General features: G+C 42.2%; 1 protein-coding gene across 2 annotated transcripts; it reads left to right on the plus strand.

Moving 5' to 3' along the window:
- Window positions 1–622: 622 nt before the first annotated feature.
- Window positions 623–18637, plus strand: LOC126386324 (inositol hexakisphosphate kinase 2-like). 2 transcript variants are annotated; one of them, XM_050038585.1, is made up of 7 exons: window positions 623–653; window positions 3994–4044; window positions 10076–10334; window positions 11574–11784; window positions 13112–13272; window positions 14159–14334; window positions 16806–18637. In XM_050038585.1, the coding sequence occupies exons 3-7, from the start codon at window positions 10097–10099 to the stop codon at window positions 17418–17420; spliced, it is 1401 nt and encodes a 466-aa protein (XP_049894542.1). In that variant the 5' UTR covers window positions 623–653; window positions 3994–4044; window positions 10076–10096; the 3' UTR covers window positions 17421–18637. The 2 variants fall into 2 exon arrangements, with proteins under 2 accessions (XP_049894542.1, XP_049894541.1); XM_050038584.1 differs by lacking the exons at window positions 623–653; window positions 3994–4044 and adding an exon at window positions 7445–7507.
- The last annotated feature ends 5100 nt before the right edge of the window (window positions 18638–23737 follow it).

Consider the following 23737-nt stretch of genomic DNA (forward strand, 5'->3'; position numbering starts at 1 on the left):
CTGTAGAAGGTCTGCTCCCTTCAGACAGTCCTGCTCTCTTACTCGTGAACTGCAGAGCAGCCCACACCTTTTTCCTGCTGGGCCTGGAACAGCCCAGATGCTCAGGCCCTTGCTCCTTGCCCTGAACCATCAAAGGTGGGGCAATTGCTGACAGACTCTCTTTTTCCTGGACCACGACTTGCTGAGGCAAACCTGAACCAGAGAAGTTAGACTTGCAAGCTAAAGGTTTGCAACTAACTTAAGACAAATAAATGTCTTACAGCTATACTGTGCAGGATTGTTGGTCATTGTTGGTAAACATGCTCGCCAGCAGAAGTAAAAGCCAACCCCAGATTTACTCCTGTTTGCCGTCTCTTCTCTGTATTTCATTTATTTTTTTGTTTTGGCATTGTGTCTCTTGGGACCTACTGCCTACAGTCTGCCACCTTTTCATAAAGCCCCAGCCCATTTGAAGCGGTGTGAGAGTACACACCCATAAACGCCCTGAGCACAGAAAAAAAGAAAAGAAAAGAAAACTCAGGAGGAGGGCAGAGTCTCTGCAGAAATAATACACCACCACACACCTCTGTTGGGTCATTTCTACTAAGAGGGACTACTTGTGTATGACTCTATACATTGTTCTGAAGTAAAACCATGCATGGTTTATCTTTAATGTAAGTACCCAACAGCTGTAAGCCAGTTTTATTTCTATCTATATTCTGATGCTTTTTACAGAGGAGTTTGTCCTGTATCCTTCATAGTCTAATTTAGTCTTTATAATATTTCACTCCTAAAAACATGACAAAAAATGGCTGTTGACCATGTTTTGTGATTTATGGAGTGATATAAGGAGACATCCAAAGTTCCCTCTGCATAAACCTTTGACTTCAATAAGACAACAAAGTGAAACAACAATTTCTAACCTGGTTTTATCCAGTGTTCAGATTTTTGTTCTAGAAATGTACACAAATATACGCATATTTAATTAGATAATATATCATTTGCGTATTTAAATATAACATTTCAGAAAACTTGTACTATAAAAAATAATTGTCTTAATGTAAGTAATCAACTGTTGAAGTCTCATGGTATCTATTAGTTAAAAATGTTACGCCTCACATGGGATGTGTCCCCCTCAGGTAGTCTAAGAACTGTTTGGAATCTCACTTGACTGCATCTCACCCTCCAGAAATCAGCTGCTCTACTTGTTTGATTGCTTTCACTCACTCCACCACTCCTTCCCATGTCTTCCCTGTGGGCTCTCTACTTTCCCTTCTGACCCTGACAGTGTCTCTGGTGTGGAATATAGGCCTGGTCATACTGTTGTGTAAGAATAGCTTGGACTGTGAGGAACAGACAGCTCTATGGATGGCTGTGTATCCAAATATCTTCACCAGGGGTTAAAATGAGCCGGTGCTTTATGGTCCACAATACTGTAACTAAACATGAGCCATGACAAATACAGTATTGTGTGGAAATTCAGTAGATTTTATGAAATGTCACCCTGTGATTCAAAATCAGTACAAGATATTATTACAACTACTATTACTACTACTACCACTACTATCTACATAGACACATGTATATTAGAATTATATATATCACAATATGGCCAACTGCAATTTTCAAATTGCAGGAGGCGAGGTGAGTCAAAATATTATTGTCTTCTCCTGGCCTCATTCATATTTCAAGAAATAATACTAATTTCTGCATTGTGATAGAGGCACGATAAACCGCGAAGTCGTCAAATACCAGCACGTGGGCAGTGACGTCTGCATCAGACACTGATGAAAAAGCTGTCCCTTCACGTTGGCAGTGTGTGACGACGCCTGTTGGCATCAGGGGAAATGCAGCCGGACTACAACAAAAGTTAAGGGGGTCCAAGTCTAAGAGTGGTGAATGGGTCCAACAATCACCGACTGTCACCCAGGAGCCCAGTGTTCACTTCCCCTATGAGTGTAAAGCCAAACCCTGTCATTATTTTCTAAACCTAACCATGTGCTTTTGTTGCCTAAACTTAAACCACGTGCATGTGTTGTTGGCAAAACGTGACCACATGTCTTTGTTGTTGAGGGAAATACCTCAGGTGGCCACACTGTCAAGGTGCTGCATTTAAAGCAACAGATGAAGTGTTGAGTGTTGTTGACATACATCTGTTTAAAGGGCCCAGTCTATAAGAGTGATATGTTGACAGGTATCATAATGTAACCCAACACAAAGGTAACTGCCAAATATGGAGCAATGATAATGGTTATCAAGGGCTGACCTAATGCTTACCTGACCACAGCCTTGCTCTGTCAAGGCACCAAGGCTCAATTCATTTACTTACTTAACTGTACAGTGTAATGTGTGGGCTTATATTTATGGCAGTAAGACTTTTAAGATATGAACTATTTCATCACTTTGTTTCTACTTCTGAAACATCTGTTGTTTGCTTCGTTTTCATCAAAAGGAACACCCATTCCACTTCTCACTGGCTGCACAACTGCTGGCCAAATTTTGTGATGGGAATAACTTGTTCTATTCCTCTGGGTCGAATTACAGATTTTTTGTTGGTCCATATGCGAGGCAGTCAGACACGTATTTCTCCAGCCAGCGATAGTGCTATTGAGGGAGTGAAGAGACAACTCTGCTGTCCTATTAAGCTTCCTAGAAAGTGAACTAAAGAGTCAGGGTGAGCCAACGCCCTTTGGCCTTCCTCAGCTGCAGATGAGGAACACAGCCAACATGCCATAGACGTTGTTCCGCCCGGGCCTGTATGTTTAGTTGGGGTTTTTTTTAAGTTATTTTTTTTAGCCTTTAGTCGACAAGACAGACAAGTGTGAGGGGGGGAGAGAGAGGGGGAGTGACATGACATGACGGACCCGGGCCCCTGCGGCAACAGCCTTGTACATGGTGTGCCTGCTCTATCCACTAAGCCACCAACACCTCCTGTATGTTTAGTTTAATGTCACTACAAGGCTGACTTGTTTAGTTTGTGAAAACATGATGCACATAAAAAAATAACTGGCAACATACACAACCGAACAGTAGAGATGTCCACCTTCTCTTGAATATAATGGAACTAGGTGGCACTCGGCTTGTGGTGCTCACAGCACCTGAAAAAACAAGGTTGGAAAACTCAACAGCAATGTCTCTTTCCAGAGATCATGACCCTGTTACCCAAGAAGATCCACAGATCTTGATGTGAGCAGTTTTATGCAGGAACTACTTTATTACTGAACTATACAAGAAAGTGATAATCTTCTCATGACCAAGAGGTTCATGACAGTGTTAGATGTAAACATTAACTGCCTTCTCAGCTGAGCTGCAACGTTAGCTAGCTCAATGGTGCTAGAGATGCTAGCAACATAAGCATGCGTCCTTCTCCCTTCCTTCTTTTTTAGAGTTTCAACTACCACAAGCCAAATAGCAACTAATTTGATTATATTCAAGAGAAGGCAGACATCTCTATGGCCAATATCTCCAACACTCAGCAACTCATTCCAAAACCCTATAGACTGATTAATAGCACTACAGGTAAGGGTAAAAATATGTATTTTTGATTTTGGGGTGAACTGTCCCTTTAAGTTTTACCTTGTATAGTATGGATCTTCAGGCATTGTTGCAACCATCGCTCAGAGGAAAACAAAATCACCTTGTATTTGAAAACTAAATCAAGAACATAAGCAAGAAATATGATATTTTAGATGACTCTGAATGACCTTACCCTTTGAGGACAACAATGTTTTGACAAGTGAAGCTTTTGTACTTCAGTGTCAATCCCAGTAGTGTGTATTGGCAGGCAGTGAATTGTTTCCCTTGTGTATGATCCTTGTGTTTATCTCTCTTGCATTCTACATGAAGCAAACTCTGTTTATTAATAGCTACAGTAGCCTGCAGCCTGAATACCTAACAGGATGTGATATTTTTAGTGTGAGCGTCAGTGTTTGGTGACCCATGAGCATTTGGTTAGCGGGTTTATCTGGGGTGATGTCATTTGAGGTGACTGGTGTGTAAAATGTCTCCACACAGGTAAGATCAGCCTTTCACCACACCACCCCGCCAGGTGCCAGACCAGCAGAGGTAGAGCTTGTGTGTTTGCAATTACATGTTTGTGTGGGGAGTAATTGTTTGTGTGTTTTTGTATTTGCCTTTTGTGTATGTTTTACTCTGTTTCTGCCTGTCTGTATCAAGCCCCAACCTCCAAGGCTGAAAAAATGAAGGCAATGTGGAAGTGCCACAAACTGCAGTTCCATGAATGACCACTTGAGGCTGGCTCCAAATATTAAAATCCAACCTCTTGTCCAAATATGGTCACTTCTGGCTCCAAAAAGCCAAGATGGTAATGGCTGGAATGCCGAACCAGAACCATGAAAAATGCTGAGCATACATATACAATAGTATTTATTAGAGGCATTTATGTATAAAGGAGCAGTTATTTGTAAGTGTGTTTATATTGTGTTTGAGTTGTGGGATAGACCTAGCCAAGTATATTTGTGTGTGGGTTTGCGCTCTTTGTTACTTTGCCCTTCACATTCCCCTCTTATGCATCCATACCTTGTGTTTGTGTTATATCTACTCAGCACCTCCATATATGCCCCTTCTCCAATGTCCATGGCCACAAAAGGGCAAAAGACAGACCTCACCCATCCTTTGTTCCTGCACTCCCCTGCCCTCATGCCTATCAACCATCCTTCTCTACAGGGGTCCTTTTCATACAGATACATTTGCTGATCATATTTATAGGACACCCAAACGAGCTGTAAAGCCGCCTGGTGCTGGAGCTGCCACCACTGTGATTCAATTAAACATAGACCCACATGACTTACTCTCACTCTGTGTCCTTTGCTGCTCTGTTATTGTTGATAGATGATAACTTACTGATTCAGTTTGCTAGGTTTTTGCATTTTCACAAATAGAATTCAAGTTTAGAAATCTGAAACTGTGTTTCAAATAATTTTTAGCCTCTCCGGGATAAGGTAGTCCAGATTTGACCAGTTTAATTATAGCGGTCTATAGAGATGAACCCAAAGGTACTTGAAGCTCCCCACCTGTTCCACCTCTTCTCCAGTGATCCCCTGACTGGCATGTGTTGTGTCCTTGTGTCTCCTGAAGTCAATGACGAGCTCCTTTGTCTTGTTGGAGTTAAGGAGCAAGTCATTGTTCTGACACCAGGATGTGCGGGCATGGATCTCCTCTCTGTAGGCTGTCTCATTGTTGGTTATTAACCCCACCACCGCTGTGGCATCGGCGAACTTGTATGTGTAGTTTGTGTTATGAATGGGAGTGCAGCCGTGTGTGAAAAGTGAGTATAAGAGTGGACTGAGAACACCGCCTTGGGGGGGTGCTGGTGTTGAGGATGGTGTTAGAGGAGATGAGGTCTCCAAGTCTCACATGCTGTGGTCTGTTGGAGAGGAAGTCCTTAATCCAGCTGCAGAGGTGGTGGTCCAGGCCCAGTGAAAGCAGCTTGTTGACCAGCTTGCCCGGGCTGACAGTGTTAATGGCCGAGCTGAAGTCAACAAACAGTATTCTCACGGTATTCTCTCAGTGTCGGGGTTCTCCTGGTGTGTCAGTGCAGTGTGGAGCAGGAGTGAGATGGTGTCCTCAGTGCACCTGTTGGTTTTATAGGCAAACTGATACTGCTCCAGGTCAGCAGGGACGGAGATGCGGTGCATTACCAGTCTTTCAAAGCATTTCATGGTTTTCGGTGTTAGTGCAACAGGCTGATAATCATTCAAGCTTGTAACTGCTGAGCGCTTTGGGATGGGGATAATGGTCGCAGCCTTCAAGCAGGTGGGAACTGTGGCTTCCTTCAGTGAACTACTGAATATGTCGGTGAAGACAGCTGCAAGTTGGTGTGCACATGCCTTTAGTAGGCTGACCAAACGTCCTCTTTTGCCCGGACATGTCCACTTTTCACGTCCCGTCCGGGGCGTCAGGGTTGTTTTTATAAACTGATGATAATGTCCGGTTTTCCGTGTGTTTGTGTGTGTGTGTTAGAGTGCGGCACGGACCGCATATTTCTGTCCGAACCCGAACCGAGCCCGACATTATTTAATGACCAAAGCACTGAGTTTGTGTCACACAGTGGTTACAGGCTATTTAACAGGCCGGGCGTGCGCCGTGGGTGCTCAGCTGCGGAGAGGGAGACCTCCGTGTTTGAGACGGGAGCGGGAGGCGGGAGGTCCGACGCTTCCAGCGAGAGGAGAGGGAGAAATAAAACAAAATAAGATAAAATAGGAAAAACCTGTCTCCCTCTTTTATTTTATTTTCAGCGTTTAATCAAGGCGGAGGCGGGCGGCTGGAGGTCCGAGACTTCCAGCGAGGGGAGAGGTAGAAACAAACAGCCAATGTGTGTCTGTGTGTGTTATGTTCAGGTGTTGTCACGTAAATAACAGTGCCCAAGCAATAAACAGGACAGACAATAGGATTTTATTTATTTTTACACTACATTTTCACTGAAAGCTGACCGAATCCGACCCGAGCCCGAATACAATTTATAGCTACATTTTTGACCAAACCCGGCCCGACCCGTCGGGTACCGTCGGGCTCGGATCGCCACACTCTAGTGTGTGTATGTGTCCCCTGTTGAGGCCTATCTGAATTTCTGTCTTTGAGAGATATTATTTTGCAATATAACTGAATTTTCTATCCATACATATAAATTTTAAATATATTAAAATTATAAGGCATCTTTGAGTAAACTGCGAGTATCATTTAAATAGGCTATGTCGTGGCCGGGCTGAGTGTCCTCTTTTTTGGAAATCAAAATATGGTCACCCTACCTTTAGAGCACGTCCTGGGACCCCATCCAGACCAGTTGTCTTCCTGCTGTTGATGTTGAGCAGGGCCCGCTTAACCTGGTACTGGTGCAATGCCATCGGTTGCCTCTCTTCCTGAGGGGGATTGGTAATGTGTGAGGGATGTTGACTGTGTGTGAGGGGTGTTGGAGATGGAGATGGCACTCTCGTGTTGCTGGTGTTGCTGTCAAACTGAGAGAAGAAGGTGTTCAGCTGATCAGGGAGGGAGGGGTCGTCTGTAGAGGGTGATGAGTGATGAGTTGTTCAATATATTACAATCGTTTTGATCCAAATTTCTAATTTTTTCTTTAAGTTTGTATTTAACATAACACCTTCTTATCTCAGTGAATATATATATTTATTATATACAAATATATATTTGACACAAAAAGGTAATTTATTATTTTGTGCGGTTGAAATATGCTTGGCTTTTGGATTTTTGTCTTATCTTCTGGCCCCCTTGGTCGGTGAATCAAAAGTTAATTTCAGTGGTAAAGCATTCATGTTTTCACAGACATTGATGTATACTGTAAGTGCAATTTTATCTCTAGGCAAAATTCTCAGTGAATGAATGAAATGTGCTTGAACTGGTGTGTTTACTGTGGAATGTGGAAAGAACTTGTCAGACATCTTATGGGGAGGGGGTTGGACTCTCAGTAACCATATGACTGGATCCTAGCGGGCCGGCAGCCAACACCTTCAGCTAGAAGCAGCAATTTTAGATGGCTACTCCAACTCCTACTACTGTAAGTGTGAGACGTTAAGTTGAAGGCGTTTTTATTTTGCACCATGTTTTGCTCATCGTATCAAAGCTGTTTGCTCTTTCAGACCAAGTTTTCTGATGTAGTTAGAAAGTATTGTTTTTTATATTTGACTATTGTCAGTGTATTTTGTCCTGCATGTCAGTTTCCAAGGCATGTTGGCCGCGACCTGTTCTTGGGAAAGCAAGACTCGGCCAAAACCTAGTGTATGGCTGGACCATGTATGAAATGCTGGAGGACTTTTAATTTAAAACTAGGACTTTTATTTTGAAACAGGAAGTGGTGGCATATACTCAGTCATGGACTTGCTGTTACAGCGCTGGCTCTGTTGTTGCGGTCCAGCCCCAAAACTTCTGTAAATACATCTTACTCACTACAGTGCATTTAGACACAGTCACACAGCAGAATGGACTTGCTTCTCTGCAGCTGTAACCGCTGTTCAATCAATTGTGTTAAATCAAGCAAAACCTTCCCCTCTCCAGCTCCAGTCAGGGAGATGGAGGATATGGCATCAGAGCAGAAATCAGAGAGCGAAATTCGGAATGAGTACATGAGAAAGTTTGAAAAAAAGAAGGAGGACTAATAATTCAAGCAATTCAAGTCAATCAGTGGCAAAGGATGATACATATCTTGTTGGGTGGAGAGCTGTGACACAAGCGAACACAATTTTTCAAGGATCCACATGTGGTTAGAAAGTTTAAAAAGTTGGAGAAATGATTTTGTTAAGAATTACAACAAGTGGAATTGTTATTCCTGAGTGTGTACAGGTATCACAGAGATATTTAACATTAAAGTTGAGTATTTGGAGACACAAACGGTGTGACTTATTTCCCACTTGGGTCAGAGGTGAGGAAGAAGGGAGTGGTGAATGGAGTGCCATTGTCAATGGAGGCCAAGTCCTTCTTGGATAATGTAGGTGAAGCACAAAGATTGACAGGATTCTGACAAAGGTAAGAGGAAAGTTATTCTGAAGGGGTGTTACTGGAGAGAAAGTGCCGTGAGTATGTGTGTTAAAGAGTGAGGCCATATGAGAGAGCCCCTCTCAGATGTTACTGCAGTCTGTAGAGGCGTTAGAAGATGGGGAAAACGCAGGAAGGTAAATTGTTGTGTGGAAGAGGGCAAAGAAGCCAAAGAGAAAGCAAAGTGCCTGCACTGTCAGGGAAATTGTGAAAGTAGAAAGGGGATTATCATACGCCGAAGCTACCAAGAGAATGAGATATGATGAAATTGTGGGAGTGCAAGAAAAGGAACAGAAAAGAAATATCAGCAGATCAGTATATCTGCATGGACCATAGGGGATTTCTGCCAAAAATTGCCATTGTCGTAAATCCTGCAGTTGAAAGGATTAAGATGGTGCTGGACACTGCCAGGAGACTCTTGAAGGTTGGGACATATCTGGAGAGGATGTAGATAATACACTGAGGGAGGGATTTGCACCAGCTCAGACAACTGGTTGTGGCATTAATGGGTCCACTTTGGAAGGACACTGTAAATAGTTTGCACTGTGAAACTGATCAAATCTAGTGGGTGGCCATGCAACGTATCATGGATGCTAATCACCATAAAACTGTGGTTGTTAATTCCCATCCCTGCCATAGACTTAATAAAAGGATGGACGACATGTCTTCACTTACACCCACTGTACAAAAATGAAGCCAAAACTATCCCAGATACAGCCACTGTCATCTTGCGCTGGTGATGTCATTTGATTTGAGTCTGTGCAGTCTGTTCTCCCACTTGGCACAAGGGAAAGTTGGTTGCAATCTGCAGCCTCACCACTAGATGCCATTAAATCCTCCACACTGGACCTTTAAGATGCACCTTAAGACCCTACTTTTATTCTCTGGCTTTTAATTGTGTTTGAGACATTTTAATCTGATTCACTGGGTCTTAAATGTGTATAAACCTATTTCTATTTTAACTTATTTTAATCTTGCTTTATTTCCACAACATCTGTGCACACATAAAGTATTTCTTTATGCTTGAATCTATAAATATATATGTCTGTCTTTGTGAAGCACTGAGGTGCAAAACCTGTTTGTTTTGCTAAATGTTAAACCTGTTTTCCTTCCCCTACCCCTCACTTCGTATGAGGAAATAGTGCTGCTTGCTCTGTCAGGTTGTTAAAACCCTGCTGTCACAGACAGAAAAACAGCTGATCAGTGTCCCCATCACTCCTAGTTTTTCTTCTTTCCTCTCTCTGTCCCTTCCCCCAGGGCTCCCCCCTCCCACCACTGTCTTTTGCTAGCTTCTTTCCCTTTGGGTACTCCTGATTGGTGGATTGCTTGTGATGGGGGTGGGCCCAGTATCAGGCTTGTGAGAGCTTTACCAGTAGTGAGCCACCTCTCAGCTGTCAGACAGCATCCAGTCTGCAGTGGAAGCACAAGCAGGATCTGCCTCTGTTTGATTTTATCTGCTGCTGCAGCACTAGTTATTCTCAGCTTGAACAACTGCCAGACAAGGAGAGAAACAGGAATTAAATATCCATTAAAACTTGGCCTTGTATTCTGTTTCTATTCTTCATCCACCTTCATTTCCTAATGCCCGTGGTAGTGTGGTCAGGGCCAGAGGAGGATGGGTCCAGCTGTGGAGGCTCAGGCCCAGAAGGCCATGGATGCAGAGCAGCAGCAGCACCAGCAGTGCTACATGGAAAAAGGGGTGATTCTTGAGCCCTTCGCACACCAAGTGGGGGGACATTGCTGCGTTCTGCGCCTCGGGGAGCAGACCATCTGCAAACCCCTCCTCCCCCGTGAACACTGGTTCTACAATAATGTGCCTGCTGCACTGAGGAAGTTTACCCCCGAGTACAGAGGTAATGCCAACTATGCTTTACTAACCTGTGCTGACGCTGTTTTGTTTTGTTGTATTGTTATGCATCTCTGTCTTTATTTCACTGCTCCATGTGCACATTTGTTCATGTCAGGTGGAAACTGATATTTCCATGTTGATTCTGAAGCGTAGACCCAATTTTGAGATTTTTTAGGAAATGGATCTCCCAGCTCCTGCTCAGGTGTTGTTTTTTATGTGCCAAAATGGGCCACAAGAGGGTGCTGCAGCTGAGCCTTCAATGGGAGTCTGTACTATCACAGCACACAGCACACTTTTAAGGATGTGTAAAAAGTAAACAGAGCATGATCATGGGCGGATTATGAGACAATGGGTCCCTTGGCACATGCACAAGACCCCTCCACCTCTGCTCAACTGGAACAAGACACACAGACTTTATAGTTATTTAGCCTCTTTTTTTTTGCGTGTCTTTTTGTAGTCATCTTTCTGTGTTTTTTTTTTTTGTCTCACCATGGTAACTTGTGCTGCAGACCTAACCTGACTAGGACTAGTTTTTGTTGCAGGTTTTGGCTTGAAATCAGCTAAAAAGCACCTTTCACAGCTCCTCTGAGGAGCATTATGTGAGCTGTAACATTACATAAATGCCACTGAATGAAACCATGCAATACCAGTAGCACTTAGATCAAAATAACCCCATGGAGGAATCCACAAGAAAAGCATTGGAGCACAAGAAAAGCACTGGAGCACTCAGATCACTTGTAATGAATTTATTAATGACTAATGTTTCGACGCCAACTGCGTCTTCATCAGAGAGCAGTTGGCGTCGAAACGTTAGTCATTAATAAATTGACTCCAGTGCTTTTCTTGTGGATTCCTCCATGGGGTTATTTTGATCTATATTGTCCTGTTCTGAGAAGCACCGACCTCCAACTGCGGAAGGGCTGAAGCGCAAGAGATTCCCTCTACCAGTAGCACTTACTTGCATGTATTGCATTACATTGAGCTTTTTTTTATACAATCAGAGCCCACTGCCTGCACATGTGCTGCTTTGAGAGCTCAGTGTCTCTGTGTCAGTGTCTCTGTGTCCCATCTGTCAAAAAATGTCTTAAAGAGATGTGGGTGTTGGCACAAACAACTGGGTAGGTCCTTTATCTTGTCATCGTCATTGTGCTTTGATTCTTATGAGAGACATGTTCTCTTCACCGCTCCATGACACAAATGTCTCACAGATGTCTTTCTGTTTCCCTCTGCGTCCTGCTCTCAGGTGTGGTGTCAGTGAGCTTCGAGGAGGATGCAGAAAGGAACGTTTCCTTCATTGCTTACCCCCTCCAATGTGATCCAGAGGCAGATCTGGAAAACAAGAACTCCTCGGTCGACTGTGAGCCCAAAAGCGAGATGCTCATGGGTGGGAAAATTATGGACAGCGAAAATGACAGCACAGATGGCCAAAGCCATTGTACAGACAAGGATAAAGGGTGAGATGAAAGAGAGACAGCAGTAGACTGAGCGACTTGTTACTCATGATAAAGTAGAAGGTGCAGTCAGTGCATGAACAGGCAGCGACAAAGTGAGTCACTTTCACACTTAAATTGAGGCTCATGTAAAATAAACTGACAATTGCTTTGATCACTTTAGAACTGTAACACAAGCATGATGAATTTAAGACTCACACGTACAACTTAATGCAAAATTGGCTCTAAATACTGTGAGAGGCTTATCCTTGACCCTGGCAGCCAGAAAGAGGGTCACAGCCACAGGGTTGCACAACTGCAATAGATGCATGGTTGTGCATATACACAAACACAAACTCAGTCATCCCAAGCCAATTCAACATACCAGGGATATATTTTCCTTATCTGGCTCTAATCACCCTAACATTGGCAGTCTGGATAACAAATATCACAAAACTCATTATCAGCTCGTTCAGTCAACGCTGGGTTTTCCTACCCAGCCACGATCGCATTCATGTGGAAGAGGCAGGGTTGTTTAATTACAAGCGACATCAGCAGAATAAATAGATAATAAGGTACTTCATATGATATAAGATGAAATGGTGATACTAATTAGGTGCAAGAATGTTCTGTTTATAGGACAGCAAAAAGTCTAACAAAATAAGAAGGTGTAGAAACACTAGACATAATTTTCAAATATTAAAAGTAGGCCAAGGCTTAAAATATGTGTGATATATTTAGATATAAGTTAAATACAGAGTGAGTATTTTTTGCTGTTTAGTTCATGAAAATGAAGAAACTACTCTGAATATGTCACATAAAAACAGTAAGGCCAGACTGTTTCTGCTACCACTGACCTATAAAGAATATTTGTACCTGTCCATGTCAGGAACAAACAGGTTGGGCTGTTGCCAGACTGTGATCCCATACTCTGAAGTAAACCTGCTCCGGAGCAGGTTAGCTGTTCAGCATAAGTTACCACAGTGATTTATCCTGGCAAAAAGTGAACCAACTTTGTAGAACTAAACAACCCAGGGTTAAAGCTGAAGCTACCTTGCTAACCCCAAATCCAGCTTCATAGCATACAGGCCTCTGGAGTGGTGAAACCAGATGGCTGATGGCAAAATATATGTAGAATGAATGTTTTGGATGGATGATAGTGAGTGAGCTACGATATTCCATTAGGTTTCTTTTTACATCCGATAGAACAGTTTATCACTGCCCTTTTGTTTTATGCTCTAATACCCACATACGTACTCTAACCACATACACAAGAAGATACATTGGGTCTGTTTTGCTTTTCTCCTTTGCGCCAAAATGTAATGACGTGCTTTCTTTGTCTGCCTTCCAGTGTTTACAAGCTGCTGCAGGAAACCAATGTTCTCTACTACAGCCTGGAGCACAGTCATACTAATGCTGTACCACAGCTCGAACACAAATCCTGGACCTCAGCAAGCCAACAGTACTACCTGAAGAAGGTGAAGGACAGAGCTATGCAGCGCAACCAATACAGTATCCTTTCATTGACTGAGAACCACACTTTGGTTTCTATTTTGCCATAATTTAATAGGAAGAGACAGGAATAATTGTTCAGAGGTTCCAGGCTAAAGGACATGGCATGGCCAACTGAGCTACCAGGACACCTTAATACCTGCCGAGTTAAATACAGTTGAAATGTATACAAGATTATCAGTAGCTTCAGTATGGACCTGAGGTCTGTTATCTAATACAGTGTCCAATTATCAATGTCTTTTTCCTGCGAAGTAACATCTCTGAAGCACTTCCATTAAAGCCTCGTCTCTACTAAGTAGTTTGGTTCAGTTCAGTTTGGTACGTATTAAAACGATTATTTTTACATTTCCATTGTAAAAAGTTGTGGATGGTACTAATAGAGCCATCCCTATTTTTCGTCACCCCTCTGTTGGGGTACCAAACACACTAATGCGGTACTAAAGGTGGAGCTTGAAACACGGCAGTCCATTGACTGGTCAAGAGAGAATTGACACTCTTGCTCAGGGCTGAGTTGTGGCTGGTTTTGAAACTCTCACTGCAGCCTCTTCTTTTTTTATGTGAAAATATTGGCATGCCAACCCCATTCGGTGGATGATAAGGTGAGGACTTTACTCTGTATCACCGTTGAAGAGGAAATTCAGAGAAAGCTGGACAGAGCAGTGAGTAACAACAACCCCACCTACTTTTAGGAGTACCGTGGTTGAAATGTTAAACGGATCTACGGTCTATTTTGGTTCTAAAGGTACTATACCGAAAGGTTTTGGTGGAAACAGGGCTTCAGTTACTTGATATTGCTGTGACTTGCCTGTATATATTGCAAGGATTATAGCATGTTTGTGACTACAGTGAAACCTGTGACTCTGGTCTACTTGACTCAGTACACCAGAATTCATCCTGCTGGAGGACCTGACGTGGCGGTACACGATGCCGTGTGTGTTGGACCTCAAGATGGGCACACAGCATTATGGAAACGGAGTTACAGAGGAGAAGAAGGCAATGAAGAAACACAAGTGCCAGCATAGCACATCAAACCTAATAGGAGTCTACATAGGTGGCATGCAGGTGGGCCTTTACCAAGACTGGCTTCAGTGTTAATGGCTCTGTCTTAAAGGAATAGTTTGCCATTTTTGGAAACGTGATTATTGACTTTCTGGTTGAGAGTTAGGTGAGAAGATCTATACCAATGTCATATCTGTCTGTCAGCCTATTTTCCCATGGTTTTGGGACTAAGTGAGTGGGGAAAACAATTTCTGGTTTCAGTATTGACTAAGAGCATTGCAGCCGTGAAACATACTGCAATGAAATCATCAAGGCAATAGCACTTCGGAAAATATACGTCCACTAAAACTGCTTTTTTTTGCAACTGACTCAGATTGGGTTCAGGCTCGATTGCTGTTATATGTGTCTGACAAAGAGGTAAAATGTTTTTCTTCACCTTTTGCTTAATCTGGTCTGTTTGTTATTGTATCCAACCAAGTCTCACTCGAGAAGTCTTGTTCTGAAATCTTTTGAGAGGTGACTTGTTGCAGGAAGACAATAACAAACAGACCAGATCAAGTGGAAGGTAAAGAAAAACGTTTTATTTTTCTGCCTGTCGGTGGCAAAACAAGTGGATGTACACTGACAGTGTGCTATTGCCCCAAAGATTACATTTCAGCACGTTTCGCAGCTGCCAGATACAGTGCTCTTGAGAAATACTGGAACAATATCAAAAAGTGGTGTTCTTGTTAGTCACTTAGACAAAAAAATTGGGTCAAGGCTGAAAAATACATAAGTTTCTCTTATAATACAATACAAGCCCACAGCCAGCAGCTGGTCAGCGTAGCATTGCACATAAACTGGAAACAGAAGGAAACAGTTAGCCTGGCTCTCTGGATGTCAGACCATAAGAAGCATGCATCCAAGAGGAAGCTAACAAAATTGCAGACACCGCCAAAAACACATAAATATAGTGAGGCAAAACAGCAAATGGACTAAACTGGGGTTTACTTTGACTATGACTTTCATTGGTGTACAAAGTGTAGTCAACAATTTCTTCTTAGTGCACCTGTAACTGTTTGGGAACAATAGAAGACCGACCTCAGTTACTGTAACTAGCTGTGACCTATCTAGGACCTAGGAGTTGGTGTGTGTGTGTGTGTGTGTGTGTGCGTGCGTGCGCGCGTGCGTGCGTGCGTTCATGTGTGTGTGTGTGTGTGTGTGTGTGTGTGTGTGTGTGTGTGTGTGCGCGTGTGCGCGCGCATCTGTGCATGTGTAAGTATCTGTCCACAACTAATATTGCAAACTACCTTGGGCAAGTCAAGTCAAGTCAAGTCACCTTATTATTGTAATTTTACCTGCAGAATCTGATCTTAATAAAGTGAAAAGACAAGATATAAGTAACTGTCAGTAAACATTGACTTCATCGCTGCAATGATTACTTTGCAGGGACAACCCCCATGCGTGTGCGCACAAACACACACACACACACACACACACACACACACACAAACCGAGGCAGCGGCCAAATTCACCCATTTAGCTCATTTAACCCTGTGTTGCTCGTTCATAAAATGTACAGCCGGTCTTGTGATGAACCGGTCGGAATGTTCGCTCACGTTTTCTGGAGTTAATGTTAGCAAATAAATGAAAAACAAGATCCACCAAACCGAGCCTGTTTCTCCAATGAACACGTAAGGTATGTAGAGAGGGCATGACTGATTGACAGGGTAGTGATCCAATCATGACAACGCCATTCTCAGCCTGCGCTCCTACTGGGTAATCAACATTATTTTTTAAATTAATTTATTAATTTTATATTCTAACCGAAAACGTTATGTGAATAACACTCAAGTCATTCAAGTCATCGTGTCTCAAGTCAAGTCAAGTCCCGAGTCTTTAACTTCCAAGTCCGAGTCAAGTCTCAAGTCTTTTATTTTTTGTCAAGTCAAGTCACAAGTCATCAAAACAGCAACTCGAGTCGACTCGAGTCCAAGTCACAATGACTCGAGTCCCCATCTCTGCAAACTACTGGACCAATCAGCCTAATATTTTGTGTGCATGTTTATGACTATGCTCCAGGACCTCTTGTGGTTGTGGTGATTTAAAACTGTTGAAAAAACTTGTTTTATTGTCTGTTTCATACCGTCATCAACTGCTCCATCAAAAGTAGACAAGGAGCTTATTTCTATTAGTTTTTGTGATGCTTCTAGAACACGGTGCGTTGCATCTGCAAGAATTAAAAGAATAGTCTAGGGTGGCCGCGGTCAGCCCAGGCAGCTGCTCGCCTTGCTCGGCCACCTTGCAGAGATCTGCAATCTTGTGACTGAATACGCTTTTCTAGTTTAAGTAGAAACCAAAAAATTAAAATAAGACACAAAACAATAGGTGTACAATAAACAGTAAATTGATTGTAAAACTGTAGCTGGCTGGTCTAGTCAAGGGGAAACAAGACCAGTTTTAGGCAGGACTTGGAACAAATCTTTGGTGTTAAAGAAGTAATCAGTGTTCCTTCTCTACCTTTCCAACCCTTCTATGTCTCTGCATCCCTTCAGGTGTACCAGTGTGACGCAGGCCAGCTGATGTTCATAAACAAGTTCCTTGGCCGCAGGCTGACCCTTCAGGACTTCAAGGAGGCTTTGTTCCAGTTCTTCCACAGCGGACGGCGTCTACGACGTGAACTCTTTGCCCCGGTGCTGCGTAGGCTCCGAGAGCTGCAAGTTGCCCTGGAAGCCTGTGACTCCTATCACTTCTGGTCCAGCTCCCTGCTCATCATCTATGATGCAGCATCCCAACAAAAACACACTGAGGACAGCCTTTCTAAAGAAGAAGAGGATGAGGACAAGAATGTGGAGGCTGAACCAGAAACGGAGGAGGAGGATGCTGACGTGGGTGAAGGACCGGGTTCACTTGGTTTTCCCCATAGACCCTCCACATCTAGCGATGGCAGCATCAGTGACGGGAGCTCAGATGCCAGCCAGACTCACTTGTCCCACTCACATCCTCGTGCCCCCTTGGTGGATGTAAGAATCATAGATTTCGGCCAGTTCTCCTGCACACATTTCCAAGAGGACAGCGTGGTGCACAAGGGCCAGGACAACGGCTACATGTTTGGTCTCCAGAATCTGATCAGCATCATCTCTGAGCTGGAGAATCACAGCACAGACTGAGCACTGACATGACGCACACACATTCAGACACAGATGCACAGTAACACAATGAGAAAGATGAGGACTGGATTACAAAGCAGAGAGAGATTTCTCCTCTCCCCTTTAAAATTATATCTTGTTGTAGCAGGCCTTTCATTGGTCCTGTTTCTGCCACTGGTGCTTCTCAGTATTCCTGATATATAAGTCCATCTTTGGGATATGACAGAGACCTGCATATAACATAGACGAACCATCTGTGAGACTGATGCAGTGATTTACCCTTCATTCTGTTTTACTGGGGTCACCCTCAGGACAAAAGGGTAGGCAGCACAAAAAGCAGTTTGAAAGTAGAAATCTTTTCCTTATGTCCGATTCCAAAGACGGTTTCAGGATTTTGCACATACAAACACAATTTGTTGAAGAAGTGTGTGTTGCCTCTGGAACAGGGCTGTGTAAGAGAGCAGGAGTTGAGAGGAGGAGAGGTAGTGAGCCAACACCCTCTAGTCTATGTTCATCTTCACTCAAAGAGACTATATCCATATTAGTATCAGGTACAGATGATTTCTTTTTAAAGAAGTCTCACAAAATAAACTGAAATTTCTAAAAACATAATGTGAATGAATGATCCTGAAAAGTAATGCATTCACTTTAGGAAACAAATGGATTGTTATACCAGAATTATGGTGCTTGTTTTTCATAATTAACATGATGAGTGTCCCAAACTGAGGAAAGTTTTAATGGAAAAGAAACGGCATCTTTTTTTAAATTAACAAGATTATTATCACAGACTAAATTAAGAAAATTTAATTGAAAAAATAGTGCTTGTTTTCCTGAATTAAAAAAGATTATTATTCCAGAATTATGAGAAAAGGTTTCAAGAAAAAAAGTGTCTTTATTTAATTATTTGTTTTTAATTAATGAGATTATTATATGAGAAAAGCTTTGCTCTAGATTCATGAGATTATTATCTCAGAATTTCAAGGGGGAAAATTTCTGCTTGTTTTTCTAAATTAACAAGATAATCGTGTTGGCTCAGAAACATAGCACAATTTTTTTCAAGTGAATGCATTACACGTACATAGAATGAAAAATACTACATTCCATATTATTAATGTTATAATAATAATAATTGAAATTGTTATTTGACATGTTTGGATACCTCTCTTGTGTATGTAAGTGTTGTCCACAGTTTTTTGGGGAAGAAAATACAGACTTGGGTTTGTGTTAACATCTGCATGTTCTTTCATATTTGCTGTTACTTGTTGACAAGGCCAGGAGCTTTTTAATCACTGGGTTAAAGACAGAAACCGCTGCTCACTGGAAATGTTAATGTTGCAACAATCAAATTTTATTGAAATATCCAGTATGTGAGGTCATCTCCTTGGTGTGTACAAGTGTATACCAAGCATGTGATAACAGATTAATTAATATCTTTACATCTTTATCTTTTATCTTTACTTTATATCCTGTAAAGTATGACAGGACTTGTCTGCATCAATATGAGCAGGCCCACTCACACCACCTACTTTCCAGACAAATAACTGGGGCAAATACCAAGTCTGAGGCCTGTAACGTAATGTAATGTGGAGTGCAGCCAAGACACTAGATTCACATCTGCAGACCTCCCTCTATCTAGAAGAATTGATCCAAAAATGTTTAAAAAGAGACAACGCTTGTTCTAACTGGAAAAGGGTGATGACACAACATCCTGGGCTGCCTCAGCCAGTCTCTAACCAGTCTGAGGCTGACAGAGACGAGTCAGAGTCACAGGCTCTGTGTGATGTGAAGAGAACGGACAGTCTGGGTGAGGAAGAGCTTTTAAACAGACACATGCTTGTGTCAGCAGAGAACACGGTAAGGTTAGAATATGCCGGTGTGCATATTTCATGCATCTTATGGTAATTTTGTGTATACATTTGTTTTATGTGCAGAGTTAGAGCATATCTACACTCATATTAGTGAATGAGACCCATTGTCTCTTTCTAGAAATCATGATCTTGTTACTCAAGATAATCCACAGACCTTGCTGTGAGCAGTTTCATGTAGAAACTATTTTATTTCTACCAACCTACACCTGCCAACTGTATCACTGCGGAGAAGGAAGCGTGCATCTACTCATGGACAAGAGGCTCGTGCTTGTGACAGCACGAGATGTAAACATTAATGGCGTCCATCTTGGCTGAGCTGTAACCTTAGCTAGCTCAGTGGTGCTCGGTGAAGTAGCAGTAGATGCATTCTTTCTTTTGTGCAGTGATACAGTTTGGTAGAAAGAAAATAGTTCCTACATGAAACTACTCCCAACAAGGTCTGTGGATTATCTTGAGTAACTGGGTCATGATCTCCGGAGAGAAAGATTGCTTCTGAGTTTTTTAAATGTATTATTCGGTGCATTTAGCACCACAAGCCGAGTGCCCCGAGTTGCATTATATTCATAAGTAGGCAGACATCTCTACAGCAGATATCTCCAACACTCTGCATCTAGAAAAAAACAATCTAGATTGATAAACTACAGGTAAGAGGGAAATTATATATTTTTCAGTTTCGGGTGGACTTAAATCTTCAAGAGATTTCCTCAGGGCAGTATTAGGGATTATAAACACATACCATATTTACGCAGCACTTTCAGAAACCAGTATATTTTCAGCAGACTGCCAAAGCAGAGCCAGATTCAGCCTGAAGCAGGATGGGCATGTGATGTTTCTGTGCTGTGTGACTGCAGAAGGATAAAAAGATTGATAGATGAGACAATGGAGTGATGAAGAAGATAAACTCTTCCAGCTCCACTCTATTGGGAAGAGGGGAGGGGGGTGTTAGCCAGTGTTGCATAACAGCCTCGGGATCAGTGGGCTGCTACAAAGCATCAAATTTATCCCATTCTGTCATCATATTGTGTGTATGCAAATTTATATTACACCACACACACTGTAGAGTCACTGCCACATGTGTGCATGTGCGTCCTCGTAGCCCATTGCTCTGTTAAGCTTGCTGCTGCCAAGTGGAGCAGTTGCATAACAGCAGTTAAAATCACTATGGCAACAGCAAAGAGTTATAGTATTTTGAGCCACAAGAGTAATGCCCCCGTTCACTAAAATATTAATAACCTACATTCTGTCAATACTCTACTCATTCATTAAATCTGCTCCATCATCTCATAAACATTTAGTCAGTGGGTATGCATTGTACATGCTTGCATAATTTCCACCCGAAACTTGGGGTATATCACCTTTAGTACTGTATGTAACCTACAGAGACATGTAGCTTCCTAGATCCTAGATCTGTTTAGCATTTCCACCACAGACAGTACTCTTAAATGTAGGCAGGGGCTGTATCACTCACAGCTCCATTCAGCACTTGCTGTATTTCCTCTTCACCAGGGATACAGAGGAACATCTGCACCTCACTTATCATCCACAGAACAGGGTTTGAATGCTGACATTTTCAGAACAAAGATAACAGAGCTGGAGTGAGAGTCTCTCTCGATGGGATATTTAAAAATAGCGGGTCGAGCAAGAGCAGGGGTGTAGTGCTACCAGATTGCACCAGAATGGCGCTTCTCCACTTTTTTGTCCGAGTGAGGAAACAAGTACTTGCATTTCACGTCATTCCTCTGAAATCCATCAACATTTTTTAGACTCTTAAAGATCCAATCATCACTACAGTGTATGTCATCCAAGAAAGACAATTAAATCAAAAGGAATGGTTTAAAGCTGTCAAACTGACATTTAAGGTGTGTTGATTAAGTCACGTCTTTGATAATAAGAAGAAGAAGAAGAAGAAGAAGAAGAAAAAGAAGAAGAAGAATTTTCAAGCTGAAAGCACAAAGTGTGCTCCAAGGTGAAGAAAATATAAAACAAAAATCATACTAATAAAAGATGAGCATATACAACACCTACACCAAAATATACACTTAAACACATATATACCTGTAAGCATGCATACATATACACATGGCTGCGAATACATATATACACTCCAATACACACAATAAGTCTATCAACTGTCAGGAAAGGCCAATCTGTAAAAGTAAGTTTGACATGAACAGAGTCAGCTGATCTAATGCTCAGTGGGAGGCTGTTCCAAAGCCCAGGAGCAAGAACTGAGAAGGCTCGATCGCCCTTTGTTTTTAACCTGGACTCTGGAACAGTTAGAAGACCCAGACTAGCAGACCTGAGGGGCCTTTTTGTACGGTACAGTGTGAGAAGTTCAGTCATGTACTCTGGTGCCAAATCATTGAGAGTCTTGCATGTGATTAAAAGAATTTTAAAACTGATTCTTAAAGAGACTGGAAGCCAATGCAGGGAAGCCAAAATAGGTGTGATGTGTTAGGATCATTTGTTTTGGTCGACAGTCTAACTGCTGAGTTTGAAAGTTTTGGAGGTGATGTATAGTTAGGTTGCTTACGCAGGTGAACCCATGCATTGAGTAACATGCAAGTACACAATCCACCTAATACGTTTCAGGTAGCTGCCAGCAGTTGATACAGTGAATTAAATCATTTTTCTCAGTCTATAGCTGCTAACTGTAACCAGTAAAAATGAAAAGGCAGCAAAATATCCTTTTATTCAGTAAGTTAGATTTTACAAATGTATGAAAAACATATTCGGTATGAGCAGTGTTTACATAAGCTTCAAAATCAGCCACAACTCATCCCTGAGCAAGGGTGTCGATTCTCTGTTGACCAATCAATGGACTGCAATGCTTCACCTTTAAGTACTGGATCAGTGTGCTAGGTACCCCGACAGAGGTGCCGTTCTATTGGTACCACCCCCAACTTTTCACCATGGAAACGCAAAATAATCATTCTAGTATGTACCAAACTCAACCATCCTAAACCAAACTGCTTGGTGGAAACGAGGCTTTCGTGGAGCCCACTTCACTCAAAGCACACAGTCCTATGATTGATGTATGTGTCACCTCCAAAAACAACAATTCTTTACCTTGCATTGCACAGTCATTCTTTACCAAGTAAGGTTCAAGGTCATGTGTGATGCAAAATAATTTCACTCGTTTGTTTGCTGCCATCAACTCATTTCCTTATCTCTCAGCAGTTCAGTCATTATCTGCAACAGCAGCACTGTCACTTATTACAATAATGGAGAGCAGCTAACTCCACAGCTCTTCTGCATATGTAGGTCAGTACAAACCAAATTTATGTTTCACTACCACAGCTGCACTTTCCTCTTGGCTATTTGATATTTATAAGCCTTGTCCTTGTCCTCTGACTTTGGTTCAGAAGTCAAATTAGCGAACACAACCAATGTGCAGACCAATGTGATGTGGTCTGCAGGCTAATTATCCGATGACTCCTACATAGGATCCCCTGCACCACTGCATCCTCTCACTGCCATCTGAGAACTACTCCATTCTCCATCACACAGTTTAGATTACAAGCATGCAGTGGATGCTGCTGCCTCAGGCTGTGAACACAGAGAGGTGGTTGAAACCAGTCAGCACTGTTGTGACCAAGGTACATGGTGCTATTCAGTTTTCACCTATTCCCTGAGAGAGCACCAATCAGTCATACCAGAATGTTTTGTGCAATATGTTCATTAGGTTTTAATTTTGTTTTTTTCCTTTTAAATTGATTAACCCTAGAAGACCTGCGGGACTGCCAGCGATTTCAGCCAACATTACAGCCTGTCAGAGGACCTTAGCGGGCTGTCATGCTATAGCTTGTGGGGAAGAGGGCTAAATATTGCTCCAAAAACTGGCATGGACATTTCCACAGGTGTTCCTTGACCTTTCACTTCAAGATATCCAAATGAAAATGAGTTTTATGGCTACCCACAACGAGTCTCCCCTTTGCAGACATGCTCGCTTTATGCTAGTCCTATTCAGTTTTTGTCATGCATTACAAATGTGTTATTCACACACACTGAACTTGAATATTTTTTTTATATATTTCTGGATACTGGGGTCCCTCAGCAGTCTAAGAATTACATAAATTGGGTATGACTGGAAAGCATAGACGGAGAAAAGTAGTGCTCATTGTCCAATCACTGAAGAATGCAATTCTTTAATTTCCAAATGTCATAAAAGTTTTTGATACTAAATCAAATGGATGGATTTTTCTTTGGTGTCCCTTGGGGTCTTGGTGTCTTAATGTGGTATTTTGGAGGGATTTTGTCCAATTTTATTAATGCTCAAGTGGTCAAAAATGCCTAAACTTAGCACCACAAACTGGCTCAGTATATGTGACAAGAAGGGAGTCCACACAAAAGATTTACTTAAAACAAGCTGAATTTATTAAACTAAAATTAACTTAATAATCAATGGAGTGTGTAGATCAGCAAAGTCAGTCATGAAAGCCATGCATGGGTGAGTGTCAGGTGTTCTGT

This window comes from Epinephelus moara, chromosome 24 (assembly GCF_006386435.1).
Source record: "Epinephelus moara isolate mb chromosome 24, YSFRI_EMoa_1.0, whole genome shotgun sequence".
Lineage (NCBI taxonomy): Eukaryota > Metazoa > Chordata > Actinopteri > Perciformes > Serranidae > Epinephelus > Epinephelus moara.